The sequence below is a fragment of the Oryzias latipes genome, chromosome 19 (genome assembly GCF_053564925.1).
Source record: "Oryzias latipes strain Hd-rR chromosome 19, Olatipes_Hd-rR_3.1".
Classification (NCBI taxonomy): domain Eukaryota; kingdom Metazoa; phylum Chordata; class Actinopteri; order Beloniformes; family Adrianichthyidae; genus Oryzias; species Oryzias latipes.
Genome location: NC_136255.1, coordinates 5,601,469 through 5,626,058, shown reverse-complemented (window position 1 = coordinate 5,626,058; position 24,590 = coordinate 5,601,469). Strand labels below are relative to the sequence as shown.

Below are 24,590 nucleotides of genomic sequence, written 5' to 3'. Positions count from 1 at the left end.
GAGGACCATCGCTGGGTGATTTTCACCCGAGCAAAACTATTTACCTGAATTTCATTATGTTGTATTTTTCTGAGTGTCATGGGTCCCTGGGTAGCTTCACCATTTTTTTTGACATCTTTGAAGAGTGGGTGTTTCCCCACCCCAATCCCCACTTTTTTCTACTGGCATGATTTCAGGTGATTTTCACCCAACAATAAGGAAATACGGTAAAATACGTTTTGGCTGGGTTTGATAGTGTTAGAGTTTAAAATCAGGCAATCATGCCGCATGTCAAGGTTGACAACATTTAGGCTCACCATATTATTTACTGTCCCTTGTCGACTACAGCTGTCGTTCTGTCGAAGGATTAGTGTCTGGATTAAAGGGAAGACATAGACTACTTCCTGGTGAAGACATCATGTCTGCTCTATTGACTTTAAACTTGCATTCATAAAAGGATCTTGGTGGCTTAAGCCTGATGTTAAAAACAGGTGGCTGGTGTAATGGCTGCTTTGTCCCTTATCTTTTATATCTTGAGCCTTGATTTTTTTTCTACCTCCTAATTGTGAAGATTGGATAAGGCCTAAAAAAGTCACCAGATGCTCAAACAGTTGAACATTACCTTTGTGTGGTTTGTTTCAGTTAAATGTGGAAAACACCCAGGTGAATAGTTTAGATTGTTTCTCTACATTACTGGTGTCAAACTCCAGGCCTCGGGGGCTGGCGTCCTGCATGTTCCACAACAAACCTGCCACTAAAGCTCATTTTTGGCTAAACACACCCGATCCAGGTAACCAGCAGCAGATGAGGCAGGATTTCTGGAAAACCAGCAGGATGTTGGCTCTCGAGGCCTGGAGCTTGGCACGCCTGCTCTAAATCAAAGGTTTGTACCTGCATGTTGCGTGCTCTGTTGCTGCTATGACTTTGGGGGTGACTGCAGCCGTCTCTCCCCATCGACGGAGTCAGCAGGTAGGAGTTGTTGGGAGACGAAGGCTGTGAGCGACTGGATGGTTTTCTGATGGGAGAATCTTGCGGGGAGCACTGTGGACTGAGGAAGGCAGACATGGTGGAGGGGCTGCCAGCGGAGAGGCCTGTTTCCATGCACTGTGGACCCGCGGGACACCCCAAGGTTGTGATGGAGTTGTTGCAGTGTCCCATGCCCTCCATGCAGGCATCAGGAGGGTTCTTGAGCTGCTTTGGAGATGACAGAGGGCAGCTTGAAGACACGGACTCCTGCTTGACCGTCACCCCAAAGAAGTGTTGGCCCATCATGGCTGGAGTTTGCTGCTGGTGGAGCATTGAGGAGTGAGATGGAGGAGGGATGGTGTCATGTGTTGCTCCGTAGCAGCGCTTCCTCTTGTGAAGCTGCATCTTCAACTCCTCAACCTAAAAAAACACCATCACTGGGAAATTAGTCCAATTTAATAATAGTTCACTGTAGGTAAAAAATGTTTAAACTTTTACCGTTTGTGTGTATGTGTGGTTACAAATTATCTGAAAATTAATACAATCCCTCAGAAACACTGTGTTATTACCAACAATTTGAGTGTTACTCCATGTTTCTCCCAATCTTTTTAAGGTTTTTTATCAATTGGAGCCAAGTTCACATTGAAACTATAAGTATAACAATTTGCCTAATTTTTAATTCAGATTTACTGATTTATGTGAAACTACATGACCTAACTGAGATAGACTAACTGCAGTAAGCAGATAAATCCGTGAGAGGAGCTAGAGGGACTATAGGGGATATACTTTCCACAGACAACTGATTCACTAAAAGGAGGACCTGTTTAGTCTGTGTCTTATTTTCCGGTTGTATTAGCACGTTTTGTTTTGAAAAAAAGCATATCATGAAATCCAGGAGATGCCTTCAACAATGAAAAGACCAACAATGAGTTGATCAATCAGAATCTTGAAATGCCAAATCATCACTACTATAACTCTTCAAGCCATTTCTCACTTCATTCGTGTACATTTTTGACCCTATGTTGTTTGTTTGTACACATCTTGCAAGAAATACTAGGAATCTGGAAAACTTCACCTGCTCTGTTCAGTACCTCTGAGTCACAGTGATTGAAGTTTTGGCTAAAGATGTTCTGGATAGTTTTTAGGTCAGTGAGTCGGATCAGTCAAAATGAACCAATATCAAATGTGTATCAGAATGCCAACCCCAAATTATTATATGAATGGAATCGTTAAAACAAATGGTAACAACCCTATTAGCAATGTATTGTCGCACAAGAAACATCATATGGTACTCTGTCTTTATGATGTGTAGTACATAGTACTACACATCATAATCATACATCATACTCGCAGCACAACCAAACCACTCAAGACTACAGGAAATGTTGCCTTGGCACCAATCTTTAAACAGGCCAGCTGCTCCAGAATGACACAAGTGATCACAGCGACCAGATATACTGTACTTCAAGGTCAATATTGAAGAATACATAGTGGGCTTTGAGAAACAAGAGAAAAGTGAGATCTTGAGTGAATACATTCAAATGTCAGAGAGTTGGAATGCAAGTCTGTTTGATTCCCCCCAGGTTAATAAAAGCTATGTTTTTTATGTATTCCATTCATGAAATGGTCTCCTCAGATGCTCCCTCACCTGTCTCTGTTCCTGGTGAAGCTTCCACGTCAACTCATCGATCACCTTCTGCTTCTCCACCAGCATCTTGTCTTTGTCAGCTTCCGCACCTTCAGCGTCTCCACCCTCCCCCGTCCTTTGTGTCTCCCCACCAAGACTGCTTACTCCCCCGTGGCCATCCTCCATGCCAAACTGCACTGGGGATGGCTGCAGGCCGAACTGCGTCGGTGAGGACATGGGAACGTCGCTGAAGCTGTCTGGTAGTGAGCCGCTGAGAGACAGCTCTGAGGAGGCTGGAGAGATGGGTGGGGTGGACGAAGTGCTGGGGTAGGGGTAGTAGCCCCCCTGCGACAGAGTGCTGGATGAGGAAGGGGACTGGTATGAGCATAAAGACCCAGAGGGAGTGACAGGGAAGGTCAAGGTGGCAATGTCGGAGGACCCTGTGGGTGATGCTTCTACATTTGGGTCCTTGAAGGGTCGCAGCCGCTCAATCAGGGCGGTCTTTGTGCCTGAGACAGGCATGCCACGGATACGCAGGTGCTGCCTGAGCTCAGAAACCTTACAAACAACGAAGAGCAACTTCAATAACAGGCAAAGGTAAAGCGACGAAGAGTGTATCATCATTCTTACTTGATACCCACCTTCAGGTCGTCTAGATTGGCTGGAAGTGGTCCTGGTTTGACGGGTGAGACACTGCTTTGGTTAGGATACGTATTCTTGATCGGGGAGGAACCGCCTGAGTTACAAGCTGATATCTGCTCACTGGCCGCTCTGAGGAACAAAGAAAAAAGTGATTCCAGCTCAGCTTTAGCATTTGATGCATCTGTACAGGAGATGGCCCTGGAGGCTTTTTCACCTACTTCAGTCTTACTTACTCTTGTGTGGTGTATAAATGTTCACTACGGCCGGTCACTTGTGCCATACCAGTAGAAAAAATAAATTGGCGTAAGCATTTTTGCCCTACGGGTTCAGCTGAGTGGTCTGCGACCTTGATATTTTCTGTGGGCCACCTACATGCCCCTTAAGGCTTGTCACTTTTTCACTCACAGTTTCAAATGTAAGAGCCATTGTGACCAAGGCTTCTATTGTCTGATTTTGTTCAACAAAGAGCTCGATAATGAACAAATTCTCAAGCCTGCTGTCTTAGGATCGAACCATTATTGTTTGACAATCTTGCTTCCCCGGCGTCCAACAAGAAGACTATCCAATGAAAATATCTCAATGTTGGCACTTAGCTTAAAAACACTAACAGATTAGGTAAAAGAGTTTAGCTTGAATGAAATTGTCCTACTTGGAACCTGACAAATAAAACAATGAAATGGGGGAACGATACAATTTGTAGGCCAGGACATTTATTTAGATCTGGATGATACTGATGCAGGATTCAAAGAACAGGATGTTTGGAGGAAATTAGCTTATGGAGTCAATGGGCCAGCAGAGGTGTGAAGGTGAAAAGTCATACTTTTACATACATAACCCTTCAAGACTTTCTCCTTGTTTTGACTGATTCATCCAACCAGTCACAGCAGACATTTCTTTACTATTAACTGTATAAGAGAGAACTGGACTGAGCGTAAAGAAAATGCCTTACTTCACTTACTTGCTCCAGCGAAATAAAGCCAATTCAGTCGCCATTTTTCTGCAATACAGACGTCCCCATGTTGGAGACAGATGACAGTGATCGGTCCGAGTGGTCTGAGTCAATGTTTCTATGGCAACTACTCTTGCCCTTCAGGAGAAGCTTGTTGAAAGTCCACACCCTTTCCACTGAAAGCGGCGGAGGAGAATCTGTCACTTGGGAGAATCTGTCAATTAAAAGTTTGAGGTGGGGGCCAGCAGGCACCACATGCTTTTACTGAGCCATCTGACTGGTCAGTTTATAACTTGAATGTCTTGCGATAACTAAATAGATTTAATGAAAAAAACCTGGGATCAGCAAGAAGATGTTAGGAAAAAGGTAAAATAGCAAAATTGGTTATTTTGACCAATAGAATGACTGAGTAACAGCTGCTTATTTCTCTACAGAAATCTATGGGTTTTTCGCTATTTGGAGCAAGCGGGTACTTCCTGTTTGGAATGCCAGGGGGGAGGTATCACTCAGTACAGTTCTCTATACACAGTCAACGGTCACAGCAGACATCTCTTCACCAAGTCTGGATCTGCTGGAGGTTACTTCCTGTAAAAGGAAGTCATTCCTCTCCACAGTCTCTCGTGTTTTTGTAAAAAGATGTCATGGATTGTGAATTGGTGTCTAACATATAAAGCGAAAAACATCAAATCTTCCACAGCGGTTACTCACTTTTGCGAGTGGGAATGTGGGTGAGGCTGGTAGCTGAAGGTGGGCTGCCTCTGGTGGCCATGCGGGGTAAGAGCATTCTGCTGCTGCTGCGACTGAGAGTGTTTCTGCTGGCTCAGGATCTGCAGCTGCAGGAAAAGCTGCTGCTGCTGAAGGAGGCGGGCGTACGCCGAGTCCATGGGAGGAGGGGACTTTTCTGCCTTCTGATCGGGAGGAATGTACTGGTGGTACTTGAGCTTCTTCACCTTTGGCTTCACATCTTTGGGTTTTTTGTGTCGGTTCTTGTCTGATGTTTTGGACTGTTGGGGTGAGAGAAGACTTTCCATCAAAGTGATAGATGATGGAATTGGCTGAAGTGAATTGTAGATCTTGGACCGGCTGACCTTGGTTATTGTGGAAGCTGGTACTGGGGGACTCGCCTGGCTGTTGTTGCCAGCAGACAAACCTTCTTCCTGATCTTGATCAGCTGGGTCTCTGCTGGCTCCGCCCTGTCAACAAAATATAAAGAATCAGCAACAAAAACACCCAAGCAAACATTTTTTGAAAAGGCACTGAACCTTTTGCTTGCTGTGGGATTAAATCAATAAAGCAAATACATTTATTTTCTTCTGACTTCATTTTGGTTAAAGTTACAACACATCTGCATTCATATTCATCCATGATTTAAATTTTTGAGACTGAGGCAAAAAACAATTTTCCATAGATTTCCCCCAGTGTCTTAAGGCCTCTCACACTTCGCATAGAAACTGTCATAATTCCAGTTCCAACAAAACAAAGTCAATTCAGTCGCCATTTTGCCATGACACAGTCACCACTCATATACTGATGATACCAAAAATCGTCAGTTATGAGTGATTGGTCAGAGTCTGTCTGAGTCGTAGTTTTCTTGGCAACCACTGTCACCAATCAGGAGTGAGCTTGTTGGAAGTCCACACCCCTACTACTGAAAGCATGCTTGGGAGAATCTGTCAATCAAAGCCTTCTCAAGTTTGATGTGAACTTTTAATGAGGCATCTGATTACCAGTTTATAACTCGAATAACTTGCAATACAGAAAAATACCCCGAACAATTTGGATTAGCAAGGACGGGTGAAAGAAAGGTATCACAGCCAGAATGATAATTCTGGCTGTGATACAATGACTAAGTAATATCTGCTCATTTCTCTATAGAGGTCTTCTTTAGGGTTGCAGAAATAAGATATTTATCGCCAAACAGTTTCCTCAGTCTGATTTGCTGATGGATGACTGTTGAGTTACAGAAGCGCTACAGAAAAACAGTGAAGTGAGCAGCTGTAGGATCATCACGTCGGTTTGTTGGAAGCCTAAAGATCTTTTTTTTAATTTTACTTACCAGTTGTGCGTTGGTAAGGGCAGGTGAGGAGGAGGAGGAGGCGGTGCTGCCGACAGGCTCAGACGAAGGGCAGGCTGAGCCCTGAGACTCGTCACTGTGGTGATGCTCTGGAGACAGACTCTCACTGCTGCTGTCCTCCTCAAAGGCGTACGAGTCTTCCTGCTTTGGGAACTTACCATGGTTCACTGAAAGAAGATCAAACAGGACAGTTTGGATTTGTTAGTGAATCCTCGAGGATCAGATTTATTGATAGCAGGATTACTTTTCCAAATAAACCTTTGCTAAAAGTCCTGAGTGAATGCAACTTTTAGACCAAGTCCAGTTTTTTTGGGCAAAAATGTGCAGCATCAACATTTTATACAGAAGAGTCATTCAACAACTTAAACAAGTTGGATGTTGGAGCACCAACATGTTTAATACATTATATTTATAGTCTAGATCAGGGTATGCACCCTTCAACACTTAAAGAGCCATTTGGGTGGATTTCTCACTGACAACATCCCAGTAGGAGCCACAAAGTCTAACTTCACCCTTTAGAAAAATAAAACACTGATTTGTATTTATGTTATTATTCCTACTATGATAAATATCAATGAACAGTTGTGTTTTCTGCATGAATAAAACTTAAAGACAACACAGTCTTTGTCCAAAATATGAAATAGTTCATAAATTTTGAGAGTGGCTGATGTGACTTCCCTTCAAAATAAAAGACACCCTGTGTTACACAGGATCGTCTCAACGCCACAAATGTAGTAGTAGGAAGTGTGATGTCAGCAGTGATTAAATGAAAATATTTTTAATTTATTGTTGGTGCATTTCATCCAGAAATGTGTAAATCTAACAAACTAAAATTAAATTATTGCTTATCAGGTGCACTTAAAATCCTTTAATTTGTTCAAAAATAGAAAATCTGCTTTATAATCCGGTGCTCTGAAATCCTGGTCAATGACCTCCATTTAATTTTGATGTCAAATCTGTCAAAATGTTTTTATGCGACTTCTAATGTGTACTGTGCCTCAACTGTTTGTGAATTGGTTAGTTTAATTTACTAGTTACTAACATTTTACTTTAAAGTTACTAATTAAAATCAAAAACCTTTTAAGTTTTCTTTATTGGAGGAGACAAAGAGCCAACTGCGGTTCCGTGGCCGCAGGTTGCAAACCTGCAGACCTCTGGTTTAGATTATTTGGCTTTAGTGGACTGATTTGGACCAGATAAGGGTATAATAATCTCAAATGTTATTTTTTGTTTCAACTGAAATGACAGTAAATATTATTTGATTTTGAACCATTACAAAAACAACTTTGATCATGCTTTCCAATTAAATTGACAATAAAAAGATGTTTCTTTCATTTATCTATTTAAGTTGTTCATTAAAGTACCGTCCACCTCCACATAATGCATCTACATTGGAGCAGTGTGGACAGACACAAAAACTGCACTGAGGTTTTATTTTGGTCCAAAAGTGCTGTCAAACTGAAAGTTCAATGATTTTTGGTCAAGTGTCTGAAGAATTAAGGCACTGACAGGTTGCATGATGCAGTGGTGGTTACATACAAATGACAACTGGTGGGTTTATTTAAGACAACTGACACCAGGAAATTTGTACATGTGTGCAAATCTGGTGTTTGTTCCTTTCCATGCATGCATGGTACCAAGACCAGCTTTTAGAGGTAGACCAGAGCACAGTTCAGAGGACTGTGGCATGGAACATATTTGATTTTTTAAAATGTGGATTTTTTAAGAGCCACTGCAATGAAAAAGAGTGTATCTGGTGTTTTCAACATTTTTCTTATAGGGTACAAAGAAAACTAGGCTCATAAATGCATTTCTGAGTATTTATTTTTTCAAATCTTTGTGAATAAGGAGCAGACAAAAAAATGCACAAGCTTCCGGCTCTGCTCCATTCTGAGGCATCCACTTCTAGACAAACAGATCCATGTACGTCCTTGTTTTCCTCGTCTGAGCTGGACTCTGGCTCCAAACTGGATCGTAGGATAGCTCCAACATTGCTATTTTTGTTACGCTGCTAATGTTAACTTGCGGTTTGGAGGTTGTAAGCTAGCGGGTAAGCGTGTAGACAGATGGGTGAGTTGGGCCTTCTCCACGGCAACAGTCCCGCCCAAAGCTTTCTGATGAGCGTAATCATTATTAAAAGACCACTGGACAAACTTTAAAAAAATGGATCAAAAATGATCAGAGTGGGGACTTCAAAGACAAAATTGAAACAGTGGTGCAGCCATATTGACTGCAGTTAACACCACCCAACTGAACATATTCTGAAAACTCCCCCCTGTAGGACCAGCCTCCTGAAATTAGGCTCCTGTTTTGTACATGAATGGACACTCTGAAGCTGAAGGGGAACTGACTGAATGAGTTGTTCACACCAAACTGCAAATAACAGTGTGCTACATCCAATGAAACACACTTTTAGCTCTGTAGGGTTGGTTTCTATACGCAGACAACCCTTTTTCTTTTCAAAAGGCTCATGGTAAGGCAAGGCAAGGCAAGTTCATTTGTATAGCACAATTCGTACAGAAAGTAATTCAAAGTGCTTCACAAAACAGGAAAATGCATTAAAATCACAATACATAACAGTGCAAAGATTAAAAACATACTAATCATCACAAAATTCAAAGAAAGGAAAGAGAAAAGAAAATGAAAAGAGGTGTGGATAAGGACCCTTCAGTTATAAACACGGCTAAACAGGAATGTTTTGAGTCTGGATTTGAACCTGTCTCACAACCTCAGGGAGACTGTTCCAGCTTTTAGCTGCACAAGACTGAAATGCTGATTCCCCTTGTTTAGTCCTGACTCTGGGCAACCGCAGGAGGCCGGTCCCTGAGGTCCTCAGAGTCCGAGATGGTTCATATGGCGCTATCATGTCAGAGATGTACTTTGGTGCAAGGCCATGGAGAGACTTGGAAACAAGCAGAGCTGCTTTAAAGTCTATTCTTTGAGCTACAGGATGCCAGTGCAGAATACTGCAAAGTAGAAGGTAAAACAGTGGCCTACAGGCTGGATATTCATCAACAAAGTGAGTGCTGAGCCAGGAGAAGTTGGAAGAGGACAATTGTGCTCGGTCGCACAAATCAGTACAGAACTGGTGTGAAGAGGAGAGAAGAAACTAGCTGCACAACCTTACTCTAGGGTTACATGGCCGGCAGTAACCAGCTGTTCTCACCGTGTCACACAGCCACTACAAACATTTTGATCATATTGCATGGATGAAAATATACGTGGAAAAAGTGAGAAAAGTTGTGGTTCTTTTAATTTTCACAGATGTATCATGAATAAACCACGTGAAGAACACGTAAATCAACGTAGAACATGAATCATGCGTTATTATTATGTTGTTTATATGCAATTTACTAGTGATTTGTGCATCAGTTACATAATTTTAATGTGATATCTGCGCCCTGTAAGTGAAACAAAAGTTATACATCGGTGGTACAAGTGTAAAAAGTCTTTCAGACATATGTGGAACAGTCTTGGAAAGCCATAAATTTGCAAATGCATCTTGCAAAAATCATGCACAACTGTTTGTGATTTATGTAACAACTGTGTATAAACTACGTAAAATATGCGTAAACTAAACAAAACTTTAACTTCACCAATTCACACTTTTATAGGTACTTACAAATTAGAAATTACTTTCAGTCCAATACTAAACAATTTCAAGATCTTCCAGCTGAACATGATCTTTATGACATTCTCAAAAGTTCCCCTGGCTCCAGACATTTGGTTTCTAGAATAGTGCATTTATTTGATGACAGCAACATGGTGAAATCGACAAAAATGAAAGATCCTTGGAGCGAGGAGTTGGGCAAAAAAATATCAGAATCAATGTGGGAAAAGTGTTTATCCAAGATTCACTCTTGCTCTGTTAACAGCGGACACCAACTGATACCATTTTAAATCATCCATCGGCTCCACTACTCCAAAGAACAATTGCATAAAATATATCCTTCAATTACTCCCATTTGTGATGAATGTAAAATACCTGAAGGCACATTGGCTCATGCTTTTTGGTCTGGTCCCTCATTGGCTGGCTTTTGGAAGAGAATATTTCACTGGTATTCCAAGGCCTATGGTTGCTTTATTCCACCTGATGCAGAGCTTGCCATTTTTGGCTGCATACGTCCCAGAACTATCCCGACTGTAATGCAGCAGCCACTACAACTTGGGTTGATGACTGCAAAAAGACAAATTTTGCAAGAGTGGAATTTTACGGCTTCTCCCTACTTTACAGTGTGGCTCACTGACATGCTCTCATCCACATGGAAAAAAATTCGCCATGTCAGGACCGCTTCAGTTAATGTTCACAACAATGGACACCATTTCTAAATCACTTAATGGTGATGAAGTTAAAATAATTTAGCTCTGTATTGAGACTGCATTTTTCTTTCTTCTCTTTATGCCCTATTTGGACGACTTGTAAATATTGTTGAATAAAGTGTAACTGGCAATTATTTATTTACTTGTCTTTTTTCCCCATTCTGTTTTGTAATGGTCAAAAGAGCACCTGAACTGTTTGTTTTGCTTGTCTGTGATTTTGTCAATTTGACAAAATCTACGTTGTGGCTGTTTGACACGGCCTTAAGAAATAGTGTCTACCGACAGTTTTAATAAAGAGAAAGCAGATTTCTCAGCTTCAGGTAACCAAGGGTTTTCAATTCAATGATTTGGATGCAAAAACATATTTTGTGGTTTCTGTTTAAGTAACCAGATTACTCTATAAAGTTAAGTGTAATCGGATTCCTAACGTGAATGTAATTTCTCCCCTTGAGTCTGCCACCATCCCCCTCAGCTTTGAGGTGTTACGGCGTGCGGCTGAGAGGTTGATTGGAGCCGCTGAGAGCAGCTATCTGATGGAGCTGCAAGGACAGAGCTGCTGGGGGATGTGGGAGGGGGTGGAATCCACACGTGACAGCCCGGACGCGACCCTGGTTTCAGTCACCGGACCTGGGTTGACCCGCTGACCTCACAGCCCGAGAGCCACTCACTCCCCACCAGCTCCTGCTTTACCAACACACACTGAGAGTGTGAAAGAGCTCACGCTCCTCATCGTGAGAGGGTGTCACTAGATGATTGAGTTGGCAGGATTACAGGAAATCAGCGCCACATGCACTTCCGCTTCTCAAGTGACTCTTTAGGGGACGGCTCATTTCCAAAATTAGCCTGAGAAGCTGAAGCGGGCAGATAGAGGGGTAGGGTCAGGTTGAAGAACCAGATGAAGCAGCAACAAAGGAGGAGGCAGACTGGCGTGCAGGCAGGTATGCTCATGCACGAGGACAGACTTGAACTCTGACCTCTGAGGGGAAAAAAGACGCAAATTCAGCTGCTGCTCATCTCAGTAAAGACTGTCTTCCTGACGCATTGTGTTTACTTAAACTTAAGGAGGCAAACATCAAACCTCCGAAGCAGCAAATCTGCAGACACACATAAAATAGAAAGAATAAAAAAAATAAGAAATAAGAAAATAATAACACAAAATCTGCTAGGAATTAATTATTTAACTAATGATCAATAAAACCTTTTTAAATGATAGAGGCAGGTATTTAAGTAAAGTCCCACTCCGGTAATCTTTTCATTTATTTTCAAGGTCTTCCCAGTGGTCTTAAAATGATATTTATGCTATTTTTAGCCAAAAACAAAACACCCTTGTCGTTTTCTAGGATATAGTTTCTGCAGAGCGGCATTAGTTTATCAGAAATTTGCCTCTAAATTGTGGATCTATTTGTCTGCAAGTGGATGCATCAGAATGGAGCGGAACAACATTAAAGGACATCCACAGGTTAGGGTTACATCCCTACAGTTGGATTCCAGTTTATTCTTCATCAAAACTGAGACTTAGAAAGGTTAGCGTTAGGGTTCTTTCACTTTGCTAAAACAGAGATCTCTTTCAATTTCTTGCTTGAAGAAAAAGGTAATTAGATATTGTTTAGACATTTTTGTTGTAAACAATAAGATTTGATCAGTGTTTGTTCTTCTATAGTGGTTTTAACAGACCCCTCCTCCATCTTATTATGTAAATGACTTATAAATGTAAAAAAACCCGATAATTTTCCCTTGAAAACACGGAAAGTTTTGTGATTTTTCTTCTTACATGTGCCATCTTTTTTGGATTTACGTCATTTTTACTCCTTTTTTTATTTTTTAAAAACATAACCAGCTAAAGCATTTTTAAATGTCTGTTTTTGCTGCCTTGATGTGTAACGGTTGCTTCAACACCACAATGAGTAACGGAGTTCCTCAGGGTTCTGTGTTTGACTTTCACACCTTAGATCCAGTCAATAAAAGGGCCAAAATGGGTTAAAAATTTTTTTTCTTAAGTTCTTTAAAGATCTCTGCTGTTGAGCTGTGGAGAATTAATCTGCTCCTCAGTGCTCTTTGTCTTCATCATTCCTATATGCGGCCTCATCATCAGGCAGCTCAGCTGTAATTTCCTCCTAAACGTGGCCCTCATGGCTGTGTTCATTCTCTCAGAACTCATGTCTGTGTTTGGGGTCAGGTCTGATATCTCCCTCCGCCACGCCGCAGACGCTCTGAGTGCTAGAAAAATAAACGCAGACGTGTAATGAAAAGGCGGCAGCAGCAGAAGCAGCAGGTGCTGCTCTGCCCTATGCTGAGTCCAGAAGAAATAATCAGGACTCGAGGGTTACCAGCCAGCAGCGGGAAATCAAATCAGTTTGATGGTCTGAGTGTGTAGAAAAAACTGGTTTTTGAGGCAGCAGAACAGAAGAAAGTGCTTGGATGAGGACTGAAAATGTCTTGTAGATCATCCTTTCCATTATAGGGGAAGAACAGAACCCTGTGAAAACCACCACCAGGATGACGGAGCAGCTCAATCACGTCACAAAAAGACCTTCAGCTGAATAAAGATGAACGTGTGGCATGAAATATTTTTAAATATTTGAACTTAGCTCATTAGAAATGTCGGTTTTGAGGAAGAATCAGGGTTCAAATAGAAAAGAGGAAAAAACAGCTACAGTCGAGACAATAGGAAGACAAACCTTCGGTTGAAACTGACTCTAGAAATGCAACAGGAGGGGGAAACTAAAATAATTTAAGCATTGAAAGAATTAAAGTAAAAGAAAAAAAACCTTCTAGGACATAGTTTCTGCAGAGAGGCAGAGGTTCATTAAAATTCACTTCTGTGTTGTGGGCGGAACTGTTGGTGCAGAGCAACCCCGCCCCCCCTCCCATCAACCATCCATTAACATGTTCTCCTGCTAGCTTACAGCCCCTAACAAGCCCAAACAACATTAAAGGTGCAACAAAAATGGGGAGCAACATTGGAGCTATCCAGACGTACAGTTTAGATCCAGATTCCAGCTCAGATGAGGAAATCAAATACACCATAGATCTATTTGTCTACAAGTGGATGTATCAGAATGGAGTGGAGCTGGGAGACTTTGGCCCGCCCAGCGTACCTTCTCCATCATCATTACAATCTTTTCCCAATGGCATTTTTCCATCTGCTCCAGATTCACAATGGTTTGATTAAAGGAATACTTAGAAATGCACTTTTGAGCTTAATTTCCTTTATATTTGTCCTCCGTCATCAGAAAAAAACAAACCATTTCCATCGGGGTGTGTCTTTATGAGAAATGAAAAATGAATCAAATTTAAGGTTGTCGGTCATTTTACACGAGTGAACACCACATTTGGTATGTGAAAAGCAAAGTAAAACCTTCAATATAATGATGTAGGCACCAAGAGAGACCCGCTGGCTTTCAGAAATACTCCAGATCTGAAACTACATAGACAGGATCTGCAAAAGGGTAACTGTCTGCTTGACCTCTGACCTTCTACTCCCACTTAACCAAATTCACTTTTAAAAAATAAAAAAGGAAATTACATCAAAAGGACTTTGATCTGTGTACTTGTCCGCAAATTCATCCTGAATGAAGCATCAAAAGCTACAAATTGAAAGAATCTAAGCAAAGAGAAGCAGCTGAGAAAAATAATCTTCAAAACAAAGAAAAAAAAGTGGAAAACAGGAGGGAGTACATCAGTATTATGCAATAAGCGACACATCCTTCACAGTTGTCTTTCAAAATAAAAGCCACATATCTTTAGCTAAAAAAAACTTTCTGTGTTTGGAGTTTTTTTTTAAGCAACAGTTCTTGAAAAGTTTGTGTATTTACCTTGTATGTGGAGCCACATTAATAGTAAGAAACATGCATTTGAGGGATGGACAGCTGATTATTGGAATAATTATAAATCTGCTGCACAGCTGAGGTTTCTGCAGACTCATGCTGTTGGAGCTTCGTTTACCTGCAGCTGCAGCCCATCATCAGAGACATGATGGGATGCAGCTGCCACAGGGGTCAGGAGGTCTGACAACAGTATGCGACACAACTGCAATATATGCATCTGGTAAATAACTCTATATAGTAGAGAAATGTTGAAAAGTAGGTATTTAAATCCACTCATTCTTTTCCGGCTCCTTTTTGCTGTTTTGTGTTTGATAGTTTGAAGATATTTTGCAAAAAAGTACAAGACTAAGGAGCCTCACTGAGTATTTAGATCTTAACACTAGTGAGCTTGTTCACTTCAGTGATGCTTGCAGGACTAACAGCTCACATCAGAAATCTCAAAAAGTGTCAAATTTCAGGACAGAGAAACTAGATGATCTACTGCTGCAGCAAGACGCGTCTGAAGCTACGTCCACACCCATGGTGTTCACACTGGACAAGCAGGGAGGGGCTTCTTCTACGTCTTCTACCGTTCTACCAGCACACATCTGCCAGATGGAGGAGTGTTGGTGCAAACTGTCAAAACCGTGCAAATTTGGCAAATCTTGCTCCAGGATTTTTCATTCACAGTTTTGCTCTGTTATGTTAAATACTTGGTGTGATGGAATTCCAGCCAGACATAAACCACAAATATTGATTTCTCCTCCATGATCAATTCTCAAATCATCGATACTTCCATGGGTTAAGATTCCTCGCTGCCAAATCAGAGTCCCTGATTGGTCAACGTTCTACTGATTTAACTTTTAATGTTAATGATATTTGCTTAATAATGTTACAGTTAACTCTTCGAACTGGTAAATGTGGACCTGTAAGTAGTAGGAATGAACTCATCTACAAAAATGTCCATCCTTGTTGTCAAACCTTCCTTTACTGAGAGAAAATACCTCAGTCCAAGTAACCACATGCTTAGCACAGTTTTTATGACAATGAAAGTACATTTTCATAGTTCTTCATAACAGCTGCCCTACCGCAGCTGGATCAGGTGTGTCCAGCTACTGATAAGCAGAAAGGCAGGGAAACAGGACAAACCCTCGAGGCCTGGAGCTCGGCGTGCACTGTCAGGGTTTTGGGACGACCACTGCACAAGGATGCTGCCTCCTGTCAAGCTAACCAGCTTCTCAAAGGGTTTGCTAAACATCTGAGACTCTGTTGCAGATGAGGAGCGAGTCAAGGGTATGTGAATGTGATCATCCCACACAAGAAGCAGAGGTCCTCTGACACATTGGAATAGGACAAAAAGGAAAGCATGTGAAGTCGTGTCTGCACATGCTTTAGTGAGGCCATACTCCACAGAAGCAAGAAGACCAAGAAGTGAGAGAAGAATGGATGATTAAACAGTTGTGGTGGAGCGGAACAACTATTGACTCTATACCAGAAATGATCAGTAAGCAGCGATTGGTCTGAGACATTGTTTCTATGGCAACCACACTCACCAATCAGGAGTGAGTTTTTCGGAAGTCCACACCTCTACCACTTGTAAGGGGGCTCAGGAGAATCTGTCAAACAGTTTGAATGTTCAACGTAAGACAACCTACTTTTAGGTGGATTATTGATAATTTAGGATTATTGAGAAGATGTTAAGAAAAAGTAGCAGATCAGGAATGGTTACTCTGACCAAAAGAATGATGGAGCAATGGCTGTTTCTTTTTCTATTTGAGTCTGTTGGATTTTGGCTTCTTGGAGCCAGCAGGTACTTCCTGTTTGTAACGCCAGGGGGGGGGGGAGGGGTCACTCAGTCCAATTCTCACATACAGTCAATGGTGAAAACCAGAGAACTAAAGGAGAGTGAGACTCCCTGGAACCCAGCCTGTGAGGGCAGAATATAACTCCCAACATCCTTCACTCTGTCACAGCAGAAATAGCTTCAAGCATGATTGTACGATAGGGGGGAGGGGGGCACCTTAAAGCACAGCGATACAACTCTGTTATCTTCCTGAGGAAACATTTGTGCGTGGACTCCTCTGCAGGCCACACGGCAGTCAGGCTGGCGGGGCAGGGCGGATTCTTCCACAGTCTAATAAACACCAGATGTTCCCGGGTAATATATACACCGCGGACGCCTGCAGCAGCACAAACACCAGCAGGCAGGGCCAGCATCGGCAGCAGGAGGAGCAGGATGCTGCGTCTCCATCGGAACCTGTCACTTTTGGGGTGTAAATGTGAGCAGGAGGGCGGGTGTTCCAGAGAAAGTCCCCGCAGACTCTTTTCCACCTTTGCACCGCAGCTGTCCAGGCATTAACAGCCAGTACAAGCGTCTTTCTTTTAAAGTTGGTTTCCTGTCCACCAAACATGTTTCTCTCTGCTGCTATATCTGTGGCAGACTCTGAGGAACTGATAGGGTCTCGCTGGCCTCTGGATTCCGTTCAACCGCACCTTACAGCATTTATCTGGACGCCAGAGCCTCTGTGAAATGGCAAACGGTGCCAGAGATATCCCTGAACAAAGCCCTGCTGAAGCAGTGTCCGTGTTCCTCCTGCAGGCAGGAACCCACAGAAAAACCTGAAACTCATCCGTTTTTCCTGCTGCTTCAAAAATCGTGACTCACTTCTTTAAAACGCTGCAACATGTCATGCTGCATTCTCGTGAAGATGGAGAGTTCAATTGTCACGTGTCGCGTGCTGGCGGCCCCGGCCACTCTCATCAGAGGACACCATAAATCCCAGGAGTGTTCTTGTTTTAGGAGAACGCCTCCCCTGGTAAATACCAGCTCAAGCTGCACTTCCACTTGTGTGGGCGTGTCTGCGCTTTGATGCAGTGCCGTGCTGTAAACAGGTATGCTCTCTAAGAGCCAATCAGCTGCTGAGTCTGCTCAGAGCTGCAGCATTCCTGAGCGGTCAGTCACAGACCCTGAACTCTCTGCACGTCTGTCTGATCTGACAAAACATAAGAAAAATCCACCAAAATATATACTTTTCCTCCTTCTGGGGCTACATAATCCTTCAGACTTGTGCTTCCTTGGTGAAAATCTCATTTATGGTTGGTGGAAAAGTTGTGTACCCATAATTGACGCACATTCATATGAGATAACTGCCTGTTAGAATTCATCTCTATACATTTTCTAACTCCTGGAGCATCAAAAATCCCATTTCACTTGATGCTGATGCAGCGGGACATGTTGCCATGGTAACACACACCATACAATTATCCCAGGATGTTTCTCTCCACTTATTATTTCATAAAATATGAAACTGTCGTTGTCACATGAATGTAAAGTATGTTTGAATTTCTTTTCTTTTTTCCCTGACTGATGGAATTAAACAGAATAAGAGCACCATGAAGAATCATCACTGAAGGCAAACTTTCCTTCACACTGACATAAAACCTTTCTTTGTAAGTTTAGCAGTAAAAAGCTGCGACGGGGTGAGAGCAATACAAATTCTCATTTCATGTCATCATCAGTGGTCCTCCCGAGCCGCGGGCCAGTACCGACCAGTACCGGACACTTGGTACCGGGCCGCAGAGAATAAAAGCATTACTTACATTTTTCTCTGTTTCATTTTTCATTTGAAGTTTTATTTTGAAAAACTACTGGATTTTTCACCACATCCAACTCATTCTTGACGCATGTCAAGTCGCTCTGTCACGTGTCCAAAATCCATTCACTACCGCTAAACTGAAAGTCCCCAGGTTTGCAAAGCTTAACAAAAAAACGAACGTTTTTTGGAAAGTTTCTTTTTGCCTTCAACTTCAAAATGAAAGAAAACTTAAAAATTTAACAGACAAAAACCAGCAGTCTTTCCTCCAAATGTGGATTCTTTTCGACAGTTGTGAATTCACGTTTATTATTATATTTAAAAATGTACGTTTTAAAAAAGCGTATTTAGAATTGTAAATTCTATTTATTTTATTTAACCGTCACACCTTTGAATTTGCACGAAGTTGAAGATGGTGTCTGATTTTTAGCTTCCACTTTGAAAAAATTGATATTACATTTTAATGGTTCTTACAAGAAATCTAGTGTACACATAAAGTTTAAATCAGCTGCAGATATGTTACAGAGGATAAAGATAAACTTTAGGAGTTAAGAGAAATGTATAAATACTGTAGACATGTTAGGATAAGAAGTGGGGTCTGATTCTTTCGAGCATTACACGCATTTCCTAACTTTAAACACTAGAGGTCTCTGTTTGTTATAAAAGCTCTGTTATGCTAAAACACAGGTCGTGTGACCTGCATCTTTATTAGATTATCGTTGGAGTAACATAAGGTTGGAGCTCCAGTTTGAAGTTGTTTTCATTTGTCTTCGGGAAATCCGAACACGCTGCCGATAATCAGGACCAGACAGAGAGGAGAGCTGACCTTTCACCTCCCTATCTCACTGCTAATTGGGGGATACTTCCTACAGATACTCCCCTCAGCCTCCCTGAAGGCGAGTGTGCGTGTGTGTATGTGTGTGTGTGTGTGGCAGCTCTGGGGGGGGGGAAGGGGTGGTACTCACGAGGCATGATGCCCTGGTCTACCAGCTGCTCTCGTGCCCTCCTCTGCTGAAGTCTGAACTGTAACACTAAAGTTTGAAGGAAGAGGAGGGAAAAGAGACATGGAGAGGCAGGTGAGGGACCAGAACCAGCAGTTTCAGAGCAACACATGACTGAAGCCCCCACTCCCCGACTACATCCCAACCCGAAAGGCCGAGGCTGATGTGCGGTGATTCCACCGGCATGTTCTCCGCCACAGAAGATCTCCTAAATGTTCAGAGCAGGATGTAGGGGCCGATAAACACAGCTCCTGGCTTTTAAACAGATCTGCCGTCCGGTGTGTGGTCCACGTGCACGTGCTCCCCCGTGCTGTGTGTGTGTGTGTGTGGGAGCGGGGGGTTATAAACACAGAGCCTCCTCCATGTCTGTGCCTCTGCTTGTGTCTCTTCTGCGCCCCCCCCCCCCCACTTTTATCTGAAGGTCTCCTGGTCTGATTGTGAATCTGACGCATGAGGACAAAATGTGCCCCCCCCCCCACCGCACATCGCTGCCCTGCTGATGAAGACGCTCAGGTGGTTTTCGTCCAATGACACAAACGGGGGGGGGGGGGGGGGGGTGTACAGTCCCATCAGCACCTCCATTATGTAACTGCAGACCCTTCCCTGCATCCCACATCTGCTTTAGTTTACACTGAGCTGGGGGGGGGGGGTGCATCCAGCAGCAAGATTGCGATGAGGTCAAAGTTTTCTGTCATCTTCATGAAGCTGCAGGAGCTTCTGTCCAGGACAAAAAGCTGGAAGAATCCATGGAAAAAATTCCAAACTACAGCGTTCCTGGATTCTGCTGAGGTTAGATTGCTGCCAGGTAGAAGCCTCATTCTTCTTCACGCAGCAGCTTCTGACTCACGCTTTTTAAAAAAAACTGTGCTTTTTACTGACAGGTTATTAATAACCCAAAGCCTGGCTCGGAAACCTAAAACGCTGGTTCCAGCAGGAGAACAAAGGGCACGAGCCGACCGTCACATTTACAAGAGCTCAGATTTACAGCGTGTGTGAGGTACGGCCTCACGCCACCGCCGTGAACACAAACCAGGGAGGGGATGCTCTGAAGGAGCGCTGCCTCCCCTTTTACCCTTTGAAACCAGGAAAAAGTTTGGAGACAGCTGAGAATTCTCCCTCTTTTTTCTGTTTTGAAAGGGCTTCCTCTCTGTCCTGTCCTGGGTTGGTTGCATCGTCGTTGTGTGTTTTCTTGCGCTGGTCGGTGAACAGGATCTCCAAGAACCTTCTAAAGCTGCTTGGTCGTTGGTTCTCAGTGCATTTTAAAAACGCCTTCAGAAAATGTGTCACAAATGTGATTAATTTTCTTAAAACAAGCAAAATTTCCAATAGGTTGAAAAATGCTCTTAACCAGAACTCTTATCCCAAGAAAAAAGTTTTTCTCACGTTTTCTCAAACTCAGATTATTCTGCTACTGAAAAACTTTCTGGATAGAAGATTATTTTTCTTTTAAGACAAAATGAGATATTTTGTCTTAAAATCTTTTTTTATTATGTTCATAAGATTCAGTTTTTGCCATGCGGAGCTGCTCCTCCTGCTGCTTTAGCCTGCAGTGTAAATTGTTTGGTGCATTTTATAAAAGCCAGTAATGCAGCCTAAAGCGCTGACTGGACTTATGCCCTGGAAAAACGAAACATTCATACAGATTTGATAGTTTCTAAAGCTTAATTTTCATTTAACTCCTAATAAATAGTTGTTTTTCTTGTGTACTATTTGCAGATTGATTTGCTGTAGAATTCTTTGAAGATCATAAAAAGGATAATCAAATCCTTTTGCGACATCATTGAAATCTGTATTTTAGGTTGGTTTGGCGCCCTGCAGTGGACTGGTGACCTGTTTAAGGTGTAGCCCGCCTTCACCCAGCAGCTTGGTTGACTCCAACAACCCCGTCACCCTGAAAGGGATTAGTGGGCTCTGAAGATGGATGGATGGAGTTGGTTTGGTTAAAATCAGACAAATAAAGTTGTAGGTTTTATCTTTGCCAGGTAAAAATTCATCGTCAGTGTCACATTTTATACTACCTCCTCACGTTAAACATTTTCTGTAAAAAGCATGTGATTCTTACATAAAAATGAGAATTCACCTCCGAGTTGTGGCCGATGGCCCAGAGCAACCCCGCTCCCACTTCCCCTCCCCGTTACTGAGAGCTCTCTGTTTACAAGCTCTCCCGCTATCTTACAGCCCCTCACAACCCCAACCTAACATTACCATGGCAACAAAAATGGCCTCAAATATCGGAGCCATTCAGCCTCACAGTTTAGATCCAGACACCAGCTCTGACGAGGAAAACAAAGACAGAAATGGATCTATTTGTCTGGAAGTGGATGCATCAGAATGGAGAGGAGCGGGAAGTTTCTGGCCCCATCTGCATTTTCTACTAAAAAAATATGATAATTTTACAGCTGACTTTTTTTTGGTCTGCTCCTTAATTATGACAATTTGACTAAAGAAATAGTCAGAAATGCAGTTTTAAGATTAATTTCCTTTATATATATATGTCCTCCATTATCAAAAAAAAAAAAAAAGCCACAAGCTTTCACCAGAGTGGGTCTTTAAGACTCCGTCATGGAGTTTGAGCTCAGCGCAGCAGAAGACGGAGGAGCTCCTGAAGGAGAAGTTTATCTTTATCCTCTCCTGGGGCGGAGGCGAGAAGGCGCCTTTTGTCGGGGGAGCTCCAGCTTTAAGAGGACTGTCCCACACCCTCCCTGTCTGTCATCAGCAGTAATCGCGGGGGACCTCACTTCTCTGACACCCCCTCGTGGCTTCACCCATGCTCTCATGAATCAGCTCGCTGGTTGTTATCGGCCGTGTGACTGAAACATCAGGCTGCACACTGCATCTGTGGCGCGTTAGGGGTGCCCGGGTTACAGCAACACAGTCTGGTAGCCACCGTCTCATGCCCCCCCCCAGCACAGATGCCGCTTTCCGGTCGTTCCGAGCAGCTCAGAGGAAAAGCGTCATTTGCCTCTCCATCTCTGTAATTACCACGCTCGCAGCCATGCTGCTTCTCCTGCCTCCTTCCTTCAGGGAGGGGGCAGTGTTGGTCAGACTGCAGCGCCGACAGGCTGGAGCAGGGAAAAGGGACGGAAAAAGACTTCTTTGAAGCGCAGGACACATGCATGCCCTCCATTATCCACATTCAGATGACCTCTGACCTCCACATGGCTGTTTAATTCCAACCCCCCTCCCCACAGCAAGGACGCCGGTTGTGGAGAACAAGTGCAGCAACCTGTGACAACATCCCAGATCTAAATCCATTACAGCTGAAGTCACCCCCCCCCCCCCCCCCTGCACCTGCCACTCTCACTGCCAGCCCCCCCCCACAAAGACAGCAGAAACAGGAAGATTCCCCACCTGATCTGAACTTTCTTCGTATGAGGATGGAGTGCTCAGAGCCCAGCAGAGTCATAATGTTCACAGTACAGTTCCAGCGCTTGCAGGTCGCAAAAAGCAGCCCCCTTGACGTTGACCCTGGCGACCTCCGCTGCTGCCCAGACGAAGAAGAAGAGGCCCGCTCTGCCTCATGGAGGAAAAGAGCTGTGGAGAGCCGCTTTCTGCCTCCTCTCCTCTCTGTGAGTCTGTGGGCCGATGAGGCTTTGGTCCCATCCAGCTGAGAGCTCTGAGCACGCCAGGGACAACACACAGATATGCCCCGCTCAGGGAGGGGCCAACCAGCCAGGGTTCCCTCCAAGCCCCTCCCACGAGGCCCGAGGCGCAGCAGGGTTCGGCTGATGACTCCTTCCTCCCGCGCCACCAGAGTAAATATATCTGCCTATCAGCCCAGCTGACTGTCATTAGGGGGGGCAAGGGGATTACTGTAGATGACGAGAAAAAGATCAAGATAGAGACTTGCAGTCTGATAGGGGAGCACAGCAACTGTGTGTGTGTGTGTGTGTGTGTGTGGGGGGGGGGGGGGGTACAGAGAAGAGGGCGGGAAGCTTCTGGCTTGCATACTGACAATAACATTAAAAAAAGTTAGGAACCCCCCTTTTTTTCTTTCTTTTCATAGCTTTTTCTCTCATTGGTCCCCATTTTCAGTCACTTCTCCGGCTCCAAAAAACAATTTAGAAGTCTTCAGCAAATTTGAAATAAAAAAAACTTTGGTTCTTTTCAGGAAACAACAAAAAGGTCAAATGAAGATTTTCATTCCCAAGGGTTGGAGCTTCTTCCATGCTCTCCATTAGGCTGGATCTTCCCTGCACTCACTTTTTAACCCTTTAACACCTGAGCTTTAGCTCCAGCGTTACATTCTTTGGCCTGCCGTTGCATATTAAAGATAAAGTGTTTTATATCGAACATGAGGTGTTAAATATTGAACTTTAAAGAACCCCTCCAATGAAAATAGTGTTTTTACGTGTTTTTAACATGCCTTTGTAGCATTTTTCTTGCCAATGGAGGACACATCTAAAGAAAATGAAGATTAAAACTGTGTTTCTGAGTTTTTCCTTATTCAAATAATGATAAATCAAATGAAAAAATGCTGTTTCGAAAAGCTTGAAGTTTTGCCACAAGCTCCCTGCTCAGTTCTATTCTGATGCATCCACTTATAGACTAATAGATTCATGAATGTCTTTGTTTTCCTCGCCTGAGCTGGAATCTGGATCACAACTGCACGGCTGGATACCTCTGATAATGCTCGCCATTTTTGTTGCACCGCCAATGTTAGCAGGGTTGTAAGGGGCTGTAAGATAGCAGGAGAGAATGTAAACAGAGAGCTGATTGGAAATGAGCGCTGGCTTATTCCACGCCATCAATCCCACCCACATTAAGAGGTGAATTTCTAAAGGACCCCTGCTGCTCTGCAGAAACTATGTCCCAGAAACAACAGGTTTTTTTTTGGATTTTCTTGGGTCAAAAAGAACATAATTATCATGAAAAGACCACTGGGAACGCTTTGAGAACAGATCAAAAGATGATCAGAGTGGGACTTTAGAGGTTGCATATGGAACGTTAAGTGTTGCGTGTCAAATATAAGCTGAGCCCCAATCCGCTGATTCACAGTGATCGCGTATATAGTTGAAGCGTTACGGCACGTCAGATGGCGTGTGTTCTTTGGTCACCGATGACACCTAACTGAACTTTGACCTCCAATTTCTCCAGTTCCATAAAACAAATATTCCTACTGATTAAAGGCTTCCATGGATTGCCTTTGTAAAACAGATGAACCTGCCCTCTGTTGCTTTCAGAGCCTCCAGAAATGCATTGTTATTCGTTTCTCTATTTACAGGGATGCCGTTTCTTTTGCAGCAGACGCCTTTGGTGTTTAAAATGAGAGTGCAACACAGGGTCTGTTGGAGCTGCACAGAAACTGTACAGACTGGAGGGAAAAGGTTTACAGAGTGACAGCTGTGTGAGTGACGGCCTGTTTAAGGATTCGTAAAGTATGAAGGATTTTCAGCAGAAAAATGGAGGCCTCTTTGGAACTCTCGCTTTGTTTATGACAATTCCAGTGAAAGCTGTCCTGAGTCCTAAAAACCAGCGTTTCTTCCTGACGCTGTGTTTACTCCCCCGCCTTCATCGATACGCTCAGGAACACAACAGCTGATCGGCTGTGTTGTGTCTGCCGCAGCTCAGACGCCATCGGTGTTTGTGGCCAGCCTGAAGCCTTTGAAGCCTGAACCGGAGCCACCAGGAGT

At 43.2% G+C, this 24,590-nt stretch overlaps 1 protein-coding gene across 10 annotated transcripts in view; it reads right to left on the bottom strand.

Annotated features, from left to right (window-relative positions):
* myocd (myocardin) overlaps window positions 1–22,681 on the bottom strand; it is a 33,450-nt gene extending 10,769 nt beyond the window's left edge. For 3 of the 10 annotated variants that reach the window (XM_023949498.2, XM_078937994.1, XM_078937996.1), the window contains exons 1-8: window positions 22,309–22,673; window positions 18,922–18,987; window positions 6,220–6,404; window positions 5,252–5,356; window positions 4,872–5,167; window positions 3,214–3,343; window positions 2,594–3,130; window positions 871–1,365 (exon numbers count right to left, since the gene is read on the bottom strand). In XM_023949498.2, coding sequence (XP_023805266.1) covers window positions 871–1,365; window positions 2,594–3,130; window positions 3,214–3,343; window positions 4,872–5,167; window positions 5,252–5,356; window positions 6,220–6,404; window positions 18,922–18,987; window positions 22,309–22,363 — 1,869 coding nt within the window. In that variant the 5' untranslated portion in view covers window positions 22,364–22,673. Of the gene's footprint in view, window positions 1–870; window positions 1,366–2,593; window positions 3,131–3,213; window positions 3,344–4,871; window positions 5,168–5,251; window positions 5,357–6,219; window positions 6,405–14,372; window positions 14,503–18,921; window positions 18,988–22,308 lie in introns of those variants that run through there. The other 7 variants (XM_078937993.1, XM_078937997.1, XM_078938000.1 and 4 more) reach the window with 3 other exon arrangements.
* Window positions 22,682–24,590: the final 1,909 nt, after the last annotated feature.